The sequence below is a fragment of the Rana temporaria genome, chromosome 3, assembly GCF_905171775.1.
Source record: "Rana temporaria chromosome 3, aRanTem1.1, whole genome shotgun sequence".
In the NCBI taxonomy this organism is placed as follows: domain Eukaryota; kingdom Metazoa; phylum Chordata; class Amphibia; order Anura; family Ranidae; genus Rana; species Rana temporaria.
In genome coordinates this window covers 172584146-172604997 of record NC_053491.1, presented here as the reverse complement: position 1 = coordinate 172604997, position 20852 = coordinate 172584146, and the positions used below count along the sequence as shown (strand labels likewise).

Here is a 20852-nt window from a genome sequence, read left to right as displayed (position 1 = left end):
ATATATATATATATATATATATATATATAAACACACGTTCATAGGTAGTACTGCTGTGCTGAAAAGAATCAAAAGGACACTGCATGCTGGGCTGTATATACTCCTAAACTATGTATGTTACATACACCTTCAATGAATTCAAACAATTTATCATTACACAATCACTGATCATGCAACAAAATGCAGATATAGCTGTACACAAAACATAATTTAAGCACTCACATAAAAAATGTATTGGAAAAAACTATGCACTCTGTGCATTACCCCCTCCTGACCCCTCACAACCTGTATATAACACAATTGACCCTTGCACCATAGGTGTGCAAGGGGCTGGTAAATTATATATTTACTGGCCCCTTCCCCCCACTCCTTTTAAAACTTATTGTGTGTGCCAGCAGCAGCAGCCTTTCGGAGAGAAGAGGCAGTAGGGGCAATCTGCACTTCACAAGGTAAATAGGGTGTGCCCAGGCACACCTGGCACACGCCTATGCCTTGCACTATGTACGTTACATGCTTCTGACACCTGTAACCAGTTTGTAGACTCAGATTTCAAGCCTGCACTATTAGCACAATTTAGCCCTGCCCCTCACTCTATCCCTATTCTGAAAAATTCTGACATTCAAAATTTCCCAAGAATAAAGCCTCCCAAATAGTGCATTCTAGCATACTGCTATTTTGCTCAGTATAACATGCAAGTTTTAGCCTGGTAATTTACATTTCTGTAATAGATGAAGAGGCACATATGGTCACAAAAAGGTAGTACTAAAATATTTAACATCAGTGCAGGGCGCATAGCTGTGATCCTCATTTTCTTTAGGAAAGCAATTTCAAAACATTGTCATCAACATCATTGGTAAAACAAGCACCTTGCATCAATTTCTTTATGTATTTTTTTTTTTTTAGATGAAATTATGTAAGGCAAAAAATCAGTTGAGGCAAACTTCTCTAGTTTAGATTGCTAAAAGCTCAATTCATGTACAGTATATTTACAAAATGATAAAGATTTTTATCGTCAGCTACGTGACTGCAATTTTTTTTATTTTTAATTCTATATTTTATTGTTTTTTAATCGATTTTATACAAACAAACATACTTCAATTGCATACGTATCACATATATAACATATATAACATATCACAAATCGATTCTGCAATAGAAGGAATTTACAGAGCATTTCAGTTCCAAAATTTTTCCTTTTCTATATATACTGACAGTATAGATAATCTTCATCGTCCTTCCTATTTATCAAGCCGGCACAACAAAAAACAAATACAGAACAAAAACAAACCAACAAAAACAAAAAAAAAGAGAAAAAAAAAATTTTCTCTATTCCGCCTCCGCACAGCCATATTCTCTAGAGCAGACATACGCTGACCATGTTGACCATTTTTTATTAAACTTCTCTTCTCTGCCTTGAATAGTAGCACTACCTCTTTCCATAGTATATATTTCAGCTATTTTTTTAAGCCACTGCGAGACAGAGGGAGATGATTCTAGCTTCCAGAGAGCTGATACACATGACTTGGCTGCATTCAGAAGGTGAACGGTCATCGAATTACTATATTTACGCCTAGAAAGCTCTGAAAGATGGAGCAAGTATCTGGCTGGTTCAGAACCCAGGTCCTGACCTGTCAGCTGTCTTATCATATCTCGGACCTTGGCCCAGAATGCCTGCAGTTTTTGACACAACCAAAAAATATGGAGCATGTTGCCCTCTGCCACACCACAACGCCAGCACATATTAGTCCTTTCCAGATACATTTTATGCAACTATGATGGGACTCTATACCAACGTGTGAGAATTTTATAACACAGCTCTTGGTACTTAGTAGCCGTTGAGGAGTGATGAGTAAAATGTAAAAAATATCTCCGCTGCTCTTCAGACAGACAATGTAATGTCTAAATCTCTTTCCCATTTCTGAAGGAATCCCGGGTCATAACCCTCTAACGATTGTACTAACAGTTTATACATCTCAGATACCCCATGTGCTAAGGGAGCATTTACCAAGCATACATTTTCCACGGGAGTATTCGGACGATCTGACCACTCCTTACGAAAAAGGGAACTGAGGAAGTGAGTAAGTTGCTGCATCCGCCATGGATCCAGTGGTGGATTAAACATCAATTGTATTTCCGCCCTAGTCTTCAGCCTATATTTTTAAAGATAATCACCTAGACAAAATTTACCCTGTCTCAAAAACTGTTTGTCTGAAATGGCTATATGTGTATCCAGGCGGAAATGCTGGGTTTCCCAATATTGGATACATCCGGGATATTTCTCCTTCTTCCTTAGAGAAAAAATGGCTTTGTTGTATCACTAGCAGAGTTGTCCCTATCAAAGGATGGTTCCCCAATATGTCAAGTGCATTTGGCCTTAACTATGGCACACATTGAAGTGGAATCTTGGTGCACGATTGTTCAATTGCTACCCGTTTTAGATCCCCCATCTCTGCACCATGCCATAACCCTGGCACGGTTTACTGCCTGATAGTATCTGTTTGGATCTGGGAATGCCATACCACCCTGGGTTTTAGGCCTGGTCAGAAGATTGTAGGATAGACGTGGGTGCTTTTTTGCCCAGATAAATCTGAAAAATACTACGCAGTGATTTCAGAAATGGCCCTGGAATAACCATCGGTAAAGTCTGAAACAGATACAATAGCCTGGGCAAAATGTTCATTTTAAGTATCACATTTCTACCCATCTATGTATAGGGCCCCCCCTATTCCATCTCTCCAGGTCTGCCGACAGATCCCGCATTATCGGTGGAAAGTTAGCTGCGAATATTTTGTCTACTGAGGGAGTCAGTTTGACCCCCAGGTATGTCAAATAAGATGAAGATGAAGCCCATGGAAAAGAAAATGAAGCTTGAAGAGCTTTAACCCACGTTGGACTGCAATTTTTAAGTGTCATTGGCTTCACCTGAAAAAAAAATGAACACTTTTTTAAAAAAAATATGAGGATCTTTATGCTATTATTTTAGCTTTGTAAATTAAGCCTTGTAAGAGGCAACAGATTTTAATTAACCTTAAAAAAAAAAAAAAAAAAAAAAAAAAAAAAAAAAAAGATTAATAACACTTATCCCAAATTTAGTAAAAACTCACTATTAGGTGTCCGTTTAATAAACTGTGATGTTTTTTCTCTGTTCAGTTCTCAGCAGTTCTCAGAGGAACATTATCTCCTCTGCAGCCGGTTTAATAAACTGAGAACCGAAGTTCTTAGAGGGAGAACAGAGAAGTTTTTCCTCTGAAAACGACTGAGATCTGTGTAAAAGTGGGTGGGCTGCCTGTAATCTCGTGAGATATTGTGAGATTACAGTGCAGCCGAGTTCAAAAAGTGAAACTAAAGTTTAAAAGAACATGTCATTACATGTTTTCAGACATGTGATAACTATATATATATCCTGTATATATACACACTCAACTGAAAATATATTTCATATTTTAGGTTCTTCAAAGTAGCCACCCTTTGCAGCAGACACATCTCTAGAACTGTTAAGAGGAGACTGTGTGAATCAGGCCTTCATGGTAGAATATCTGCTAGGAAACCACTGCTAAAGAAAGGCAACAAGCAGAAGAGACTTGTTTGGGCTAAAGAACACAAGGAATGGACATTAGACCAGTGGAAATCTGTGCTTTGGTCTGATGAGTCCAAACTTGAGATCTTTGGTTCCAACCCCCGTGTCTTTGTGCAAAGCAGAAAAGGTGAACGGATGGACTCTACATGCCTGGTTCCCACCGTGAAGCATGGAGGAGGAGATGTGATGGTGCTTTGCTGGTGACACTGTTGGGGATTAAATCAAAATTGAAGGCATACTGAACCAGCATGGCTACCACAGCATCTTTCAGTGGCATGCTATTCCATCCGGTTTGCGTTTAGTTGGACAATCATTTATTTTTCAACAGGACAATGACCCCAAACACACCTCCAGGCTGTGTAAGGGCTATTTAACCAAGGAGGAGAGTGATGGGGTGCTGCGCCAGGTGACTACCTCTTGAGAATGCCAAGAGTGTGCCAAGCAGTAATCAAAGCAAAAGGTGGCTACTTTGAAGAACCTAGAATATGAAATATATTTTCAGTTGTTTCACACTTTTTTGTTATTTATAATTCTTTCTTGGTCAAATAGCCCTTACACAGCCTGGAGGTGTGTTTGGGGTCATTGTCCTGTTGAAAAATAAATGATGGTCCAACTAAACGCAAACCGGATGGAATAGCATGCCGCTGCAAAATGCTGTGGTAGCCATGCTGGTTCAGTATGCCTTCAATTTTGATTAAATCACCAGCAAAGCACCCCCACACCATCACACCTCCTCCTCCATGCTTCACGGTGGGAACCAGGCATGTAGAATCCATCTGTTCACCTTTTCTGCATCGCACAAAGACACGGGGGTTGGAACCAAAGATCTCAAGTTTGTTCTTTAGCCCAAACAAGTCTCTTCTGCTTGTTGCCTTTCTTTAGCAGTGGTTTCCTAAAAGATATTCAACCATGAAGGCCTGATTCACACAGTCTCCTCTTAACAGTTCTAGAGATATGTCTGCTGCAAAAGGTGGCTACTTTGAAGAACCTAGAATATGAAATATATTTTCTGTTGTTTTACACTTTTTTGTTATGTATAATTCCACATATGTTAATTCATAGCTTTGATGCCTTCAGTGTGAATCTACAATTTTCATAGTCATGAAAATAAAGAAAACTCTTTGAATGAGAAGGTGTGTCCAAACTTTTGGTCTGTACTGTATGTATATATATATATATATATATATATATATATATATATATATATATATATATATATATATATATATATATATATATATATATATATTGTAGGCACTATAACTTTTGCAGAAACCAATAAATATACGCTTATTGCAATGTTTATATTTAAAATTATGCATATCGGCCTAAACTGAGGAAAAAATTGCTTTCTTAAAAATTGGGGATATTTATTATAGCAAAAAGTACAAAATATTTTTTTTTTAATTGTCACGCAAAAAATTTAAACCGCAGAGATGATCAAATACCACCAAAATAAGGCTCTATTTGTGGAATAAATTTTGTTTGGGTACAGCGACGCACGACCTTGCAATTGTCAGTTAAAGCAAAGCAGTGCCGTATCGCAAAAAATGGCCTGGTAATTGAGCAGCCAAATCTTCCGGGGCTGAAGTGGTTAAAATAATTAGTAAATCCAGCGATATATACAGCTTTAGTGTTATGCAAATCTGAAACTGAAAAAAAAAATGGAGCGTGGCCATGTCCCTAAGCATCCCCTCTCTGTCCCGATACCAGTTTTTTAGGACCGAGTACAAGTACCGATACTTTTTTCAAGTACTCACCAATAGCCAATTTTTTTTTAATGTCATGGCACTGATTGGCTGGCACTGAGTGATGAGCACTGATAGGCAGGAGACTGAGAGGATTAATTTTTCTGCCTCTGCGTCACCCATCTTGGTACACCCTGCACTCGGCCTCAATAAAGCAGCAGCGGACTACATGGGCTGGGCGTAACAAGATGTCCGCTGCTGGCATACTGTGACCAAGATGGGCGTCGCAGATTTTCAAGCACTCACAGTGTACCGGTGTAGTAAAAAAAAAAACTTGACTCATGCAGAAGCTCGACTGCATCACTTCCTGTGTGGCTATGTCACATAACAGCTGATCGCGGGGCTCCACCGGTCACCCAGGGGCGGCATTTGATTGGCACAAGTGGCTGCATATACTGGGCACAAGTGGCTGCGTATGATGGGCACAGTGAGGCTGAAATTGATTGGGGGGGTGAGGGGGTTTCAGTATTTTTCAGTTTGTTTGTGCTCCCCAAGCACCAGCCGCCGCTGTCACTCGACCTCGGTCCCATTGATATAAACAGTGCTAAGTTTCAGAGCAGGCCAGGGGCGGGGCTGGAGGCAGTGCTGCCGATGATGTAATTAAGCAACTCGCACCGCCTCCGCCTGCCCGCCCGCATCTATTCATTTCCTCAATTAAAATGAGTGTCTGCGCATGGGCGGTATAGGTGCGGTGAAGCACATGCGCAGTGGAGCCACACAGGAAGTGACAGGAAGCTTCTGCAATAATCAAGGCTTTTTTTACTACACCGGCAACGCCCCTCCCCAGGTATCGGCAAAGGCATCGGGAGCATTTGTGCGAGTACAAGTACTCGCGCAAATGCTCTGTATCAGTCCCGATACTAGTATCAGTATGGGGACAACCCTAATCTCAACTAGTAATTGAACTCAACCATCATATTAAAAGCTAACTTAACTTACTTGCTTTGGATTTTCACCTCTCTGTTCAAAATTGTAAAAAATGCTTTCGGAGCGCTGACTTTCTTTATTTGCATGTGACCTTCCAGGAAACTTCACATCCCATCATGCACTGCCTTACTGTATCAAATAATAGGGTGTGTTTTATATTATTTTTTTGAATGAAGAGTATGCCCCGTATACATTCCTTTTTAAAGGTCTGCCCTCCCTCATGATCTTTGTCACCTAAAACTTTGGACTTCATTACGTAAAGATGTAAGACAGTGGTTCTCAACCTGGGGGTTGGGACCCCCTCGGGGGTCAAATGATGATTTGCCAGGGGTCACCAAAACCCAGGCTGTTTCTGAACCCCACGCCGCTTTACCAGCGTTTTCAAGGCCGCCCAACAGGGCTGTTCCTGGAACCCGTGGCCGCCCCAACTCAGCCTTTTCGCAGCTGCCCATTCAGTTCACGGCATGGATGGGGGGGCGGAGACTAGAGGTCAGCTGACTGGTGAGGAATGTGAAGTGGAAGGGGCTGGAGACCCTTCCGATTTTGGCATATGGGTCACTCCTGCGAGACACCATGAACCCGGAGACACAGTGAGTAACACTGCCTGTGATTATAGTTGCCATTAAAAGCCCCCACTAAAGTTCTCAGATCAGCAGATGACCTTAGTCAAGAGCACCTAATTTGGTTGATCAGAACTCCCTCCAGCATGGATACACTTTCCATTCCCTCCACCCCCCTTCCCCCCAACAAAGAGTAAGAGAAGGAATGAAGAGAGAATACATGGGGAGAGGAAAAGAGGGGGAGTAACAAAGAAAAAGGGAGAGAAAGAATATAAGAGAGAACAAGAAAGACGGCTAGAGAGAGAGAGAGAGAGAGATGGGCAACAAAAAATTAGGATAGAGAGATAAAAGAGAGCGGTACATTTTAAATTGTGGAGTGGAAGGGGTTAGGGGAGCAAAATTACTTGCCATGCTACAATTATTTTTTTTCTGTTAGGGGTCCCCGCAAATTCGGAAATTTTATCAAGGGGTCACGGCACTAAAAAGGTTGAGAACCACTGATGTAAGAAGTTATCTCAAAAGATTTAATTTGGTAAAATTCTGTGACATATTGATGTACCATCATAAGAAATTAAAAGAAAAAACAGGCATCTTATTACTATCCTGTTTAGATGTGTTAAAAAAACAATCACGTATTCATTCTTACAAGATTACTTTATATATGATTATTTCATATGTTTTTGCAGGATAAATAAAATGTTGGGATGGCCCCTAGCAAGTAATTAGTAATGGCTTTCAAGAAGTAACAAGAGGCTTATGGGTAGACATGATATTTCCCCTGTAGGCAAAGAGTGGAACTAAGAGTTTTAACAGCCTGGAAAATTCAGATAACAGTTTACTCTCCAAGAAGCCATGCTATTTACATGAACAAATACCACACATTTTATTTTTTTCACCAATTTAAATGAATATCACCAAGTACCGTATATCTTATTTAATTTATTCACTATTATAATAGCTTGGTTTGAAAGAACGAGAACAAGACATGTAGCTTTGCAAACAAAGTGCACTGTAACTAACAAACATTCATTTCTTCAGAAGCCACATCTGGGTAAACCAAAGAAGTAGTAGGGTGAAAAAAAAAAGGACTGTGCATAAATATAAAACTCATACTTTGTAAAATCAATGAGGGGCAAAAATAGTGTACAGATACATTGAGCCAGCAGATATGCTACAGGAGACAGTCACAGATGTAAAACATGCTACAAGAGGCAGCCAGAGACAGCGAACACGCTATGGAAAAGGAGTGTGTTTAGGATATATGTTAATATTATAGAATATGTATGATACAAACACATACATAGACGTATCATATGAATTGATGTACACTAGACAAAGCAGAGATGGAAATCAATTTAAACATCGCCTTATGCCGCGTACACACGACCGTTTTCCACGACCAATTAAAAAAATTGCATTTTTTTGTCAGCTGCAACAAGAATCCAGGAGATATCTGTGGCTGGATTCACAAAAATGTGTATAGTTGCAAATGTCGAGCCTGTACAAAACTGCTGGCTTCAACTGTATATCAGTATTAATATGTAATTGTATATGGAGCGATTAACCCATTATTAAACAGGATAACATTAAAATATATGTCAACCCTCACCTAGTAAAACAGTCCGTTTAGATTAAAATAGAAATGCAATGGGCACACTTGTGTGAAATATTATATATATATATATATATATATATAATGTCGGAAGGCTGGCCGCAGGCTAGCCTGGATTTGTAGGAGGAGTCTGGGAGGTATAAATCTCTCCTCCTGCAACTCCCTTGTCGGCTTGGGTTTCTGGTACTCTTCCGGGCACCCGTGACGTCATTTCCGGCCGGCGTTTTTTCATTTACAGATCGGGAGATTCGTGCAGCGGCAGCAGTGTATCGCCGCGCCTCGTGGCACACCAGGTAACGTATGGCGGCGCACGTCCGGGCGCCATGACTAGCCCTCGTGGGACCTGTGCGGCGGGTGGGGGGGAGGGGGGTTCCGATGGGTACCGCCAGCACCAGGCACCGACAGCATGCCGTGGCGCGCATTCCGGCGGCAGGAGGAAGCCCTCGTGGGCCCCACGGGCGGGGGGGGGTCGCTGTATACCACGATCGCCGTTATGGCCGGGAGGAAAACAAGCATCGCCTTCATGGCCGGGCAGAGAGGGGAAGGGAGGGAGTGTTTTGGTATGACCACAGGTGGGTGTGTGTGTGGGGGGGGGGGCTTTGTAGATCTGCGGGCCACTATTTGCGATCAGATTGAGGGACCAGCGGTGTTCTAGGGGGGAATAGGGGCCATGTAGTAAGTTGCGTGTGTGTGCATACTATGTGGCTAGTGCTGGAGCTGTCCTATTAGCTGATATTCAGGGGGGGACAGCATTGCATGGACAGCATTCTCCAGGGTCCCTCATGGGAGTGCTTCCTCAATGTACATTCTTATTTACCATTTTTTAATCCAGCATGCGTTTTGCCATTGCAAAATCTGTCATGCAACGGTCATGCAATCTGTCATGCGATCCTGTCTGTTTAAATTACCAGAATGTGTTTCAAGTAGGGGCTAGGCAGCAGGTTGCATGTGCATATGTCAGATTCTAGTACTGGGGACAGTTCTGGTAATGGCATTCAGGGGAGTACAGTCTGTGTGTCATGCCAGTTGTCAGTTCAATCGGTTATGTGATTTGCCATTGGTAGATCCGTCGTGCATTTGCCTTGGCAAATCCGTCATGCAATTGTCATTTTGAACCGTCTTGCGATTTTTCATTAATGTACCATAGGTAGAGCCGTCATGCGTTTGCCACTGGAAAGCCGTCATGCAGTCCGTCATTGTAATCTGTCATGCAATTGGCGGTTCAATTTGTCATACGTTTTGATTGATCCAGCATGCGGTTTTCCATTGATAGATCCAGCATGCGTTGGCATGGATAGAACCATCAGGCAATTATTTGACAGCCTAACAGGCTATTTGTCATTTTTCAGCCTATGTCATGTGGCAGCCTGTCATGCGGTTGTCTGGGTAAGGCTGTTATGCGGTTTTCTTGTCATTAGAAGTCTGTCACTCGTTTGTCATTGTCAGTCTGTCACTCGTTTTTATCAATTTAAAGCTGTCATGCGCCGTCAGGCGTTTCGTCAAGATAGATCCGTCATGCGATTTGTCACTGGCATCCCGTCATACGATTTTTCGCTAGCTAGTAGGCTGTCATGCAATCTCTCATGGTAGTCCGTCGGGCAATTGTCATGGCTTCCATGCGTGGGCATGAGAGCCGGTCATTTTGGTTAGGCTGACAATTGTCGTGGCTTATTATGCGATCAGTCATGGAAATCTGTCAGGCGTTTTGTCGGTCATGGTTGTCAGGGCAGGCGGTCATGCGTCCGCATGGCAGTCAGTCACGGTGATCTGTCATAAGTCTGGTCCACGATCAGTCAGGTATGTCGTTTCTGTCCGTCTGCTTTCATATGTCATGGCCTTTTTGTCATTGTTATGTGTCATTTCTCACCAACGGCTGCGGGTGTTACGGGCCCTCGTGGTCACAGTTCGGTCCGGGGAGTCAGTCCCACCCACGTTTCATTTCTGTTCGCGGCCATCGAACAGTTGCCTCACTGCATGTTCTTGTAATGTTTCAGGTGGATTTCAGCTGTAAACGCTATTCAGCAAGGTTCGAATGTGTGCCATTTTCCTTCCACGGGGGCTCGGTTTAGTACATTACAGGGTCTGTCACGTCTTCAGACCCGTACAGGCTGAGGTTTGCGTTTGTTAATTGATTGGTAGACCACAATCTTCTCGCCTGTACATCATACGTTATACTGCACGATCATCCAGTTCATACACACTTACCCACCACGGTATGTGGGTATTCTAGCCCTGAGTGTTCGTTTTTAATTGCCTGTCTTGGCGCGACAGGTTTCTCGGGTCATTTCTTACATTAAGGATTTTGGTCACTAATCTTAGTTCACGCGCTATTTGGTCTGTCACACACGGTTGTAGTTGGGCTCATAGGGAGGTACCGTTGCGTGTTATTGTCTGTATCTTTTTCTATTCCCATAGATATCGCCATGTCTCACGTCTCGGAGAGCGACGAATTTTCTCTCATCCCACCTTCCTCTCGTAGGGGGTCTGAGCATGGCAGCACACCGTCATTGAGGAGTTGGACTATCCCGAGGCTTGTGGCCGAGCTCCAGCGCAAGGGCATTCCTTTCGCAGCTTCGGCTAGGAAAGCGGAGCTGTTCAGGCTATTATTTCCATCTCCGTCCCTGTCACTGCCGTCCACCAGCGCAGAACACGCGTCTGTTCATAACTCCTTAATCCAGATCAATGCAGTGTTGAATACACTTTCCACATCCATGGTGCAGTTGCAGGGCAGGATGGAGGTGATGGAAGCTCGCGCAGTTGGTGCGGTAGTACCAGCCCCAGCTCCGCCAGCCCCTGTTCCGCCAGTACTTGCTCCGCCAACCACTGCCCCGCCAGGTAATGTCTCATTATTGCCTTCCGCGGCTCCATCACCTGGGGCTGCATTACCTTCTGTGTCCCCGGCCCATTTCATCCCGGCAAATATCAAAAAGGATATTTTGGAAGGGAAGGACGTAAATTTGGCCTCCCTTCTAATAGCTACCCAGGATGTCACCGAGAACAAATCGTTTGCTTGTGGTGAGGTATCGGTGGTGCTCAAGACCAAGGACCCCAGGCTTAACCGCAAGCTCAGCGTGCCGGAGTTTGTCTTGGCTTTTGGCATCTTTAGAGACATCATCTGCTCAGTCAGCCCGGGTAGGAGGGAGGAGTTTGATCTGTACCTACACAAAGTGGTGGATCTGGCACACAAGTATGGGGGTTTTACTTTTTACGATTATCATCGGTCTTTCTCTGCTAAGGTGGCGGCTACATGGGCCCAGTTCCAGGCCGTCATATGTTGGGCCAATATCGACATGGAACTATTTTGCAGGCATTTTGCCAACCAAAAATCTCCCGTGTGTGCCAGCTGCCAGTCGTCTGCGCATACCACAGCCTGGTGTCCAAATCCTGAACCTGCCAGTCACGGGGGAACCTCCAAGCAGGCAGCAGGTGGTTTTCCTGGCAGTACAGGTCAGGTAGATAAATTGGGCAGGCCTGTACGGTATCTTGGTAAAGTGCAGTTATGCAACAATTATAACTACACAAGTTGCAATTACAATCAGTGCAGACTTTTGCATGTGTGCGCCAATTGTTTTAGAGCCCATCCTAAAACTGCTTGTCTGGGCAAGCCACTTAACGCTTCATGACTATGCCAAGTAAATTTTTCCTTGTTGGGGGAGCATCTGAAGGATCACCCATCCCCAGAGGTCAGGCAGTTCCTGCTTGACGGGTTTTCTGTAGGCTTTCACACTGGGCTCATAACTCTTCCCACTGAGACATTCGAATGTAGGAATCTGAGGTCAGCAGAGAGTCATCCTGCAATCGTGGACGAATTGTTGCAGACCGAAGTGACCAAGGGTTTCCTAATAGGGCCTTTTTCTGCATCACCATTCTGTATGTGGAGGGTCAGCCCCATTGGGGTAGTCTGTGGTAAATTTTCAAATAAATATCGGTTAATCTATGATTTGTCCGCGCCTCATTCTTCACATATCCCTAGCCTCAATGCGCTCATACCCTCGGAAGAGTTTTCTCTGAAGTACTCTTCGGTAGATTTGGCTATCCAGCAAATTATTCTGTTAGGCCGGGGCACTTGGCTGTCCAAGGCAGACATCACGGATGCGTTCAAGCTGCTTCCGATCCGTCCTGCTCTCTGGCAATGGCACGGCATCAAATGGCGTGGTCAATACTATTTTTCCACCAGGTTAACGTTTGGGTCAAAAAGCAGTCCTTACCTGTTTGACATCTTTGCCCAGGCTCTTCACTGGATCTTGGGTAATTGCAGGGGGTGTCAGAAGGTGATTCATTATCTGGATGATTTTTTACTATTGGAATGCCCTGAGGTCCCGCCCAGGGATCTGCGGGTGCTCTCGGAGCCGTTTTCGGAGTTGAGTGTCCCCTTAGCCGCCCATAAGGTGGAAGGACCGACTAAGGTCATCACTTTTCTGGGAATCACGCTTGATTCCCAGCTTATGGTGGCTAGTCTACCCCTGGAGAAGCTGGATAGGATACGCCAGACAGTTCGGATGTTTGTCCGATCCCAGGTCTGTTCTAAGAAAGAACTGCAGTCGCTACTAGGGATGCTGAACCATGCCATGAGGATCATTCCTCAGGGTAGGGCTTTTGTGTCCAGACTGCTGGCCCTTTTCCCGCAGTATCAGGATCCTGACTCAGCTGTCAGGCTTCTAGCTGATGCCCAAGCCGATCTTATCATGTGGGATCGGTTTCTGAGCAACTGGAATGGAAAATGCATTAAGATAAAAAGCCTTCTGACTTTACAGACACTTTAAAAGCAGTTGTATACCCCGATTGATAATTTTTACCCACAGGTAAGCCTATAATAAGGCTTACCTGTAGGTAAAATGAATATCTCCTAAACGTCCACTGTTTTGGAGATCTTCACCCTGCATGTAGCAGTGACATCACTGGCAAATGCGCTCTAATGGTCCGGCATGCCTTTCCGGAACTTCAGAGCTTTGCTATGCATACTAGCACATTATGCTATTGTCTTGCAGTTTTTTGTTTTGTTTTGTTTTTTGGAACATACGTGGTTTACAACTGCTTTAAGGTGTCACAGAAAAAAATAAAGAATTAAAAAAAATGTCATCTATGCACCACTTATTTTTTTTAAAACTAGGTTCATAATAACCTGAGCTATACCATTTCATGCATAATGCTCAACATTTACAAATTCCACATATAGTGACTATATTGTTTAAAAGTTATCTGACTAACGTATATGTACCTGTTCAATAAGGAGCTTAAAAATAAGAGTCATGCAAACTGCAAATAAGGTTTTATTCATATCTATATGTTGTGGTGCGTTGCAGATGCTGTGCACTGTAGGTACGTTTTACATGCGTTTAATGCATGTTTGGTTGAAAACTACATCAAAAATGCAGCAAGCAGGCTTTTTTCTTTTTTAATTCACTGAGCCCGCAATGTTCCTAAATGCACCAGCCCAGCAACCTAGAAAAAATAAAGAACACCAAAAGCATTTTCTAAATTACACAAGTATTTATTTTAGGTAAAACCACAAGAGTACTTATGTTTTTCCAAGCATTAGAAAGAAAGGTACATTAAAAAGTACAATCCACAATCCCCATCCACAACTAAGTGATGCCATCTAGATAGTTCATTGTGGTTCAGACTTTATACAGCCCAAACTGAATATTGAAATGACCGCACTGAATTGTAGCTGCATAAATATAAAAGGGAAAGTGAAATACTATATGGTTGCTGTGCTACTAAGCACAAGAAGATCAAAGAAAAGTAATTACTGTATATACTCGAGTATAAGCCGACCTGAATTTAAGCCGAGGCACTTAATTTTACTACAAAAACCTGGGAAAACTTATTGACTTGAATATAAGCCTAGGGTGGGAAATGCAGCAGCTTCTGGTAAACAATGCCCATCTGCAGCCTCACTATGCCCATCTGCAGCCTCACTGTGCTCATCTGCAGCCTCACTGTGCCCATCTGCAGCCTCACCTTGTTTACAGTCTCCTGCTGTGTCATGCATTTGTTCGACAGCCGTCCACTGTAACAAAGCCTCCTCCTGGTCCGTGATAGACGGAACACTGATTCAGTTTCCCAGCATTGTATCCGTGTTCTCCTTATACGTGATAGACAGAAGGCAGGGGTTTGTTACAGTGGACGGCCACAGACTGCATGACACAGCGGGAGACTCAAGTATAAGCCGGGGGGGGGGGGGCTTTTTCAGCATAAAAGAATTGCTGAAAAAGTCAGCTTATACTCGAGTATATACGGTATCTTAAAATAATTGAATCTCATATGTGCAGGTGACTGGGACTGTACCAATTAAACTTCAGGTTTACTTCCCGACCCAGGAGCCACAGGTGCTGTACACAGCCACTAATAGAAAGGCATGCACATATTTACCCAAGTACCAGTGTAAAGGTTTGAAAATGTATTGATTTCTGTGTGCAGCTATAAGATAAAACCTGTGCCTCCAGGCTCCCTGCTGCATGAGGCATAATGCTAGCCATACATCATACAATTTTCTTGTACAATTTTCCTTTCCCAGATTTACCAAACCATATAATATGAGGTCAAACTCAAACACTTCCAATTTGTATGCAATCAGGCAGGCCCTTGTACTACATAATTGAAGGTAAATCTAAAGGACATTGAATAAGAAACTTGTATAATGTATGGTCAGCTTTAATCTTTGAAAACAGTTTCCTGTAAAATAAATATTCAACAAATAGGAATAATTAAAAAAAAAAAACATAAAAACAGTACTAAAGATCATAAAAGTGCAATGTGTAAGAAAAATGCAATCTGCAAAAAATCTAATATTAGATCATTATTATAATTCCACATAAATGAATAACCTGCATGGACGACATCACACACGCTAAGCCGATACTCACGGCTTTTCGTCCGCATGAGATGCCAGTCTGCTGGGATATATTACTTTTTTTTTATACAAGAGGCTGAAGGTACTTCTTATACATTTTAAATAAAGAGATTGGAACGTAAACAGGCTTCATTCACTATGCTTGGCTTTATTCTATACATTTGACCTGAATGGTTATCGAGTGGCCACCATTTACCTTGATGCCGTGTTAGCACACGCTTCTATGACCATTATAATTTAGGGCCCACGCTATTCGGTAAGAGGCGTAAGTTAATTGTTGGTGTATGGTGGCGGAGCTCGTCTATCAACTTTACTTACAATTTGTGCACTTTATGGAATTTTGTTTTTGCACTTCATGGATACTTTTTTTTGGTTCTATATGAAATAGGACTTTTGTTTTCATTGCTACATAAGTATTGCACAATTGTGATGTTTATTATTACTATGTTTGCATTCATGTGTTTAATTGTCTTCACTTACTATTGTTGGCATAATTTTCACTTTATTTGGGGTTATTCAGTCATGCAAGATTATAATAATGATCTAATATTTGATGTTTTGCACATTGCATTTTTCTTACACATTGCACTTTTATCATCTTTAGCGCTGCTTTTATGTATTTTTTTTTTCTACTAACAGCTGGTATCACGGTGGATTAGGTGGCTGCTTGCTATTTTTGTTTCTGACCTAGCGTGGATACTTTTTGGATTTGTTAAATAGGAATAATTGTAATGATTCTTTGAATCCAAACATATCCCTCATATCCATTGTTCTCAATGGAAGCCCATTGGCAGGTTTACAAGGCTGCATTAGCACTTTGCAAATATGGTGTGTACAATGTACTAATTTCATGAAGCAGAAAACTACTCGGTCTAAATTTTTTTATTGCATCACGTCATCTACACAATAGAAACATATTTACACTATTTGAGAAATATAGATTTGTGCAGCCAGATGTGTGGTCATAAAGGCCATCACAGCAAAATACTCAGCCCTAGCAAAAAGTAGAGAGCACAGTTTTTACATACATGATTATCCATTGTTACCAATAAGCCATGTTCACACTACATGCTGTGTAGATGTGCACTGGGTGGAAATAGAACATCCTGCATTTAAACACAGCCTAAAGCCCATACAAACTATCAGGCTTTTGCATGGCCAAACTCACATCGGAATTCCGATGGAATTCCATCGGAGTGAAAGAGAACATGTTCTGTATCTAAACTCCGATGGAATTTCTCGGAATATCCGATTGAAAAACTCAGATGGGGCATACAGAGCTTCCCCTTATTTCAGATCTTCCCCACAGATCTAAAGTGACTGCATTTCCAAGAGCACAGTGTAGTGCAAAGTGGATTTGCCTTTAGTAATTCAACCACCTTTGGCTTTTGCGTTAGGAAAAAATTACATCAAAGCAACACTATAAAAATAGCAGGTCTACTGAAGTACATTTAATGCATACTGAACATAATGCATGTGATGTGAATCCAGCCCTACTGAGAGATCATCAAGTCTGCAGGCAGGGGCTGTCCCCCTCATTACCATGCTTATCATCTTTGGGAGAAAGCAATTTAATTGTTAACATTGGGGGTTATTTACAAAAGGCAAACCCACTTTGCACTGCAAGTGCACTTGGAAGTGCAGTCGCTGTAGATCCGAGGGGGACATGCAAGAAAAAAAAAATTAGATTGCACATGATTGTATGATAAAAATCAGCAGAGCTTCCCCTCATTTCAGATCTACCCCTCAGATTTACAGTGACTGCACTTCCAAGTGCACTGCCAGTGCATCGGCAGTGCATTTGTAGTGCAAAGTGGATTTGCCTTTCGTAAATAACCCCCAGTGCGTGCTTAACAATAATCTGCAGGTGCTGTAAAGTTTGTTCTTAACTGTTCAAATCCCAGCAAGCCATAATTTGGGAAGGGTTATACCCTCAGGCCAGTTAAAGTAAAATTAGGTGTCACGGAGTGTGGGGCCATGTTCTTCTCTTTTTGGCACTGGCATCATAAATCATAGTGCAGGTCATGTCACATAACAGCTTCTGTAAAAGATGAAGATCGAGATTCCCTGGTACTGGAAACACGGTCTAGAACTGAGCTTTCAAATGATCCACATACTTTATTAACTTTCACGCATCTTAGGAGCTTGCTAAACATTCTGCATAAATGCTTCTGAAAGTTTTCCCCTGCAAAAGTATAAATGATAGGATTTAAGCAGCAATGGACAAATGATATTGTCTGAGTGATACCCATTGCAGAATCCAATTGTTTCGAAAAATTATCCAAATCTTGAAGAGTGAAATTAAATACGCCAAGTAGTTCTAAAAACTTTAAAAATACCACAATATTATATGGAGTCCAAAAGAGAAAAAACACAGCAACAATTATAAATATCAACTTAACTGCATATTTCTTCTGCCTACTCTTACTGTTTTGTAAATTATTTATAATACGAGAGTAACAGAAAAATAAAATGGCAAGTGGGATTATTAGGCCAAAGACATTAATTTGCAAATACAGCAGTGTCATTGTCACTTTTTGCTCTTTTGAATACGAAATCGTGCAATATTTGATTCCTTTCTCTATATCCTGTTTGTGAAATATAAAGTGAGGTAAAGAAAAGAGAAAAGAACATGCCCAAACAGACAAAGTGACAATGATGCCCAAATGTACAGTCCTAAACTTGAGAGAAAAGACCACGTGGACAATTGCTAGATACCTGTCCACACTTAAGACTGTTACAAAGAAAATACTGCTGAAAAAACCAATGTAATATATTGCAGACAGTATTTTGCACATTGCATCTCCGAATTCCCACTGGTATTTAATGGAGTATATAACAAATGGAAGGGAGAACACGAAGAGTAAGTCAGAAATTGCCATGTTAAGCAGATATATGTCAGTCACTGTAGTCAGCTTCTTAAACCATATCAGTATCCCCAAAACCAGGGCATTCCCAACAAGTCCACAGGTAAAAACGATGCTGTACAGGACAGGCTTGAAAATTGCTTCAACTAAAGTGAGATCTTTGACAGTGTATGTTACAAAATCAGGATACTCATATTCTTGTGTGGTTGAGGTTGTCGAAAAATTCTTATTTGCAGCAACCATGCTGTCTGCTAAAATCATAAAAAGTATTCATTGCATTATATTCAGATATATTATTTACATATACAATCAATATGTGCGAGATATACACACACACATATTCACACACACTCACCTATTAGTCTACAGATCTGGCATACATATATGTAAAGCTACACACAAAATATATTCATATCCATACACACACACAACCATGCAAACGCATTTAGAAAATATACTTACTTCACAAAAAATACAGCACAAGTTAATGGTTAACGTGGCTAACAGCAAACAAGTAAATGAAGATAGTCAAAGAAATGTCAGGTTACTTAGCAGGATGTACAATAAAGCCCACATTTCCTGGACAACTCAATATAGCCTACCTTAAAAAAACTTTTTTTTGTGCTGCCTATTAAAAAAAAAAAAAAAAAGATTTGTCGTTAACAAAAACACATAGCAACAACCGAAAAACCTAAAGCAAAACATATGAATGAACCCTTACAGTAATGCTGTGTACTGGGTAAGCCCACTTCCCCCATGCCACAGAGGCGTGGGGTTGTAGAGAGAGGGACACAACTGTGACCTTCATAAATTTAGTAATCTTCCACTGGCTCCAAGTGACACTTTAAAGCGGGAGTTCACCCGAAAAACAATTTTTAACATTAGATTGAGGCTCATTTTGTGAAGCAGAATCAGGTGTTCTTTTTTAAATCGAAGCAGCACTTACCGTTTTAGAGATAGATCTTCTCCGCCGCTCTCGGGTATGGTCTTTGGGACTGGGCGTTCCTATTTGATTGACAGGCTTCCGACGGTTGCATACATCGCGTCACGAGTAGCCGAAAGAAGCCGAACGTCGGTGCGGCTCTATACGGTGCCTGCGCATCAACGTTCGGCTACTTTCAGAAAATCGTGACGCGCTGTATGCGACCGTTGGAAGCCTGTCGGAAGCCTGTCAATCAAATAGGAACGCCCAGTCCCGCAGCCCATACCCGGAAGCGGCGGAGAAGATCTCTCTCTAAAACGGTAAGTGCTGCTTTGATTTAAAAAAAAAAACACCCGATTCTGCTTCCCAAAACGAGCCTCAATCTAAAGTTAAAAATTTAGTTTTTGGGTGAACCTCTACTTTAAAGAAGTTTGCAGCAATGTTGCTGCAAACCCCATTATGTGGTTTGTCGCCCAAATGAAGCGCCTGCTCCTTTTTGGGCGATAAGCTTCACATGATGCAGTTAGCATGATGCAATTGCAGAGCGATTTATTGCACAATTGAGCCAAAACCTAGCCGTCATAAAAAATGAACGCCATGCAAACACGCGAGGTGTGTTTTGATACTTTACTTTACAGTGCAATTTGGGATCTCGTGTAGAACTGCCCGACATTCCCAAAAAGGCTGATGTGAACAGGGCATGAGTTGCAGTTATTGATACCCAAAGGAGGCCATGCACAATTATAAAACACCAACTTTGGATCACTTTCTTAAACAAATACAATATTTTATGTTTGACTCCTGTATAATTGGCTCCTCATTATCTAGCTTTAAGACTAATGCCGCGTACACACGATCAGGCATTTGCCCGGCCAAAAGCACAACGGAATTACGACGAAATTTCATCGAAGTAAAATAGAACATGTTTTATATTTAAACTCCAATGGAATTCATTGGAATTTCCAATGGAATTTCTCCAATGGGGCATACACACGGTCGGAATTTCCGACGGAAAAAGTTTGTCTGACTTTTTCCATCAGAAATTCCGATCGTGTGTATGAGGCTTAACTGTTCATGAAAAACAGATTACATTTTAGGTCATATATAAGCAAAATAATAGCATTTTCAGAAAGGTTTCACAAACTTTAAAGCTGAACTACAAGAATTCAGCGACTTTGTAAAAGTTAGTTAAAGACACACTAAGTTAAAGTGAACCTGCAGTCATTTTTTTAAACTTTCCATCTATTAAATCTTCTGCCCTTGCTGTTTTAAGTTTGGATAGTAAAACTTTTTTTTCTGCCAGTAAATACCTTATACAGCCCACTTCCTGTTTCTTGTCTGGTAAAAATCTTAGGCTTATGACATCATGCACAGCTCTCACTCTCGTGAGAGTTTGCCGGGAAGGGGGGGGGGGAGTCATAAGAGGGCCAATGAGAGCTGCAGAGCTAGAGATGTGTGTGTGTGTGTGTGTGTATAAATCCGGGAAGTGAACAGGCAGCAGCTTCAGCTGCCCACAGTTAAAATGGCTGCAGCCAGACTTAGTAGAGCGAGATTTCTGCAGCATATTTGGCAAGTACAGAATCACAGTATATATAAAATAATATGCAAAGTGGTTGGAGGGAAGCTTCAGAATGACAAAGATGTTTTTATTACAAATTATGTGAGCAGACTGCGGTTCCTCTTTAAGTTCAAGGAGCTGCATGATATCTCCTATGTTTATTTTTTATATTTATATTTGACAGGTTTATTGCTCTTGTGGAAATTACACTCGAGACACTCAAAC

At 41.7% G+C, this 20852-nt stretch overlaps 2 protein-coding genes across 3 annotated transcripts in view; both read right to left on the bottom strand.

The window, feature by feature from the left end:
• IMMP2L (inner mitochondrial membrane peptidase subunit 2) overlaps positions 1-20852 on the bottom strand; it is a 1177970-nt gene that overhangs the window by 1042576 nt on the left and 114542 nt on the right. Inside the window, exon 4 of one of the 2 annotated variants that reach the window (XM_040343820.1) lies at positions 18320-18398. The exons of the other annotated variant lie outside the window; for it this stretch is intronic. Coding sequence (XP_040199754.1) covers positions 18374-18398 — 25 coding nt within the window. The 3' untranslated portion in view covers positions 18320-18373. Of the gene's footprint in view, positions 1-18319; positions 18399-20852 lie in introns of those variants that run through there. 2 annotated transcript variants of the gene reach the window in all.
• Positions 17176-18991, bottom strand: LOC120931897 (C-C chemokine receptor type 4-like). The gene is made up of 2 exons (XM_040343818.1): positions 18610-18991; positions 17176-18398 (listed from the first exon to the last, which is right to left on the bottom strand). Exon 2 carries the CDS (start codon positions 18388-18390, stop codon positions 17308-17310), a length of 1083 nt encoding a protein of 360 aa, XP_040199752.1. The 5' UTR covers positions 18391-18398; positions 18610-18991; the 3' UTR covers positions 17176-17307.

What these genes read in the sequence shown, in the direction of transcription:
- LOC120931897 (XM_040343818.1), bottom strand. Translation starts at nt 18,390, where the DNA reads ATGGTTGCTGCAAATAAGAATTTTTCGACAACCTCAACCACACAAGAA.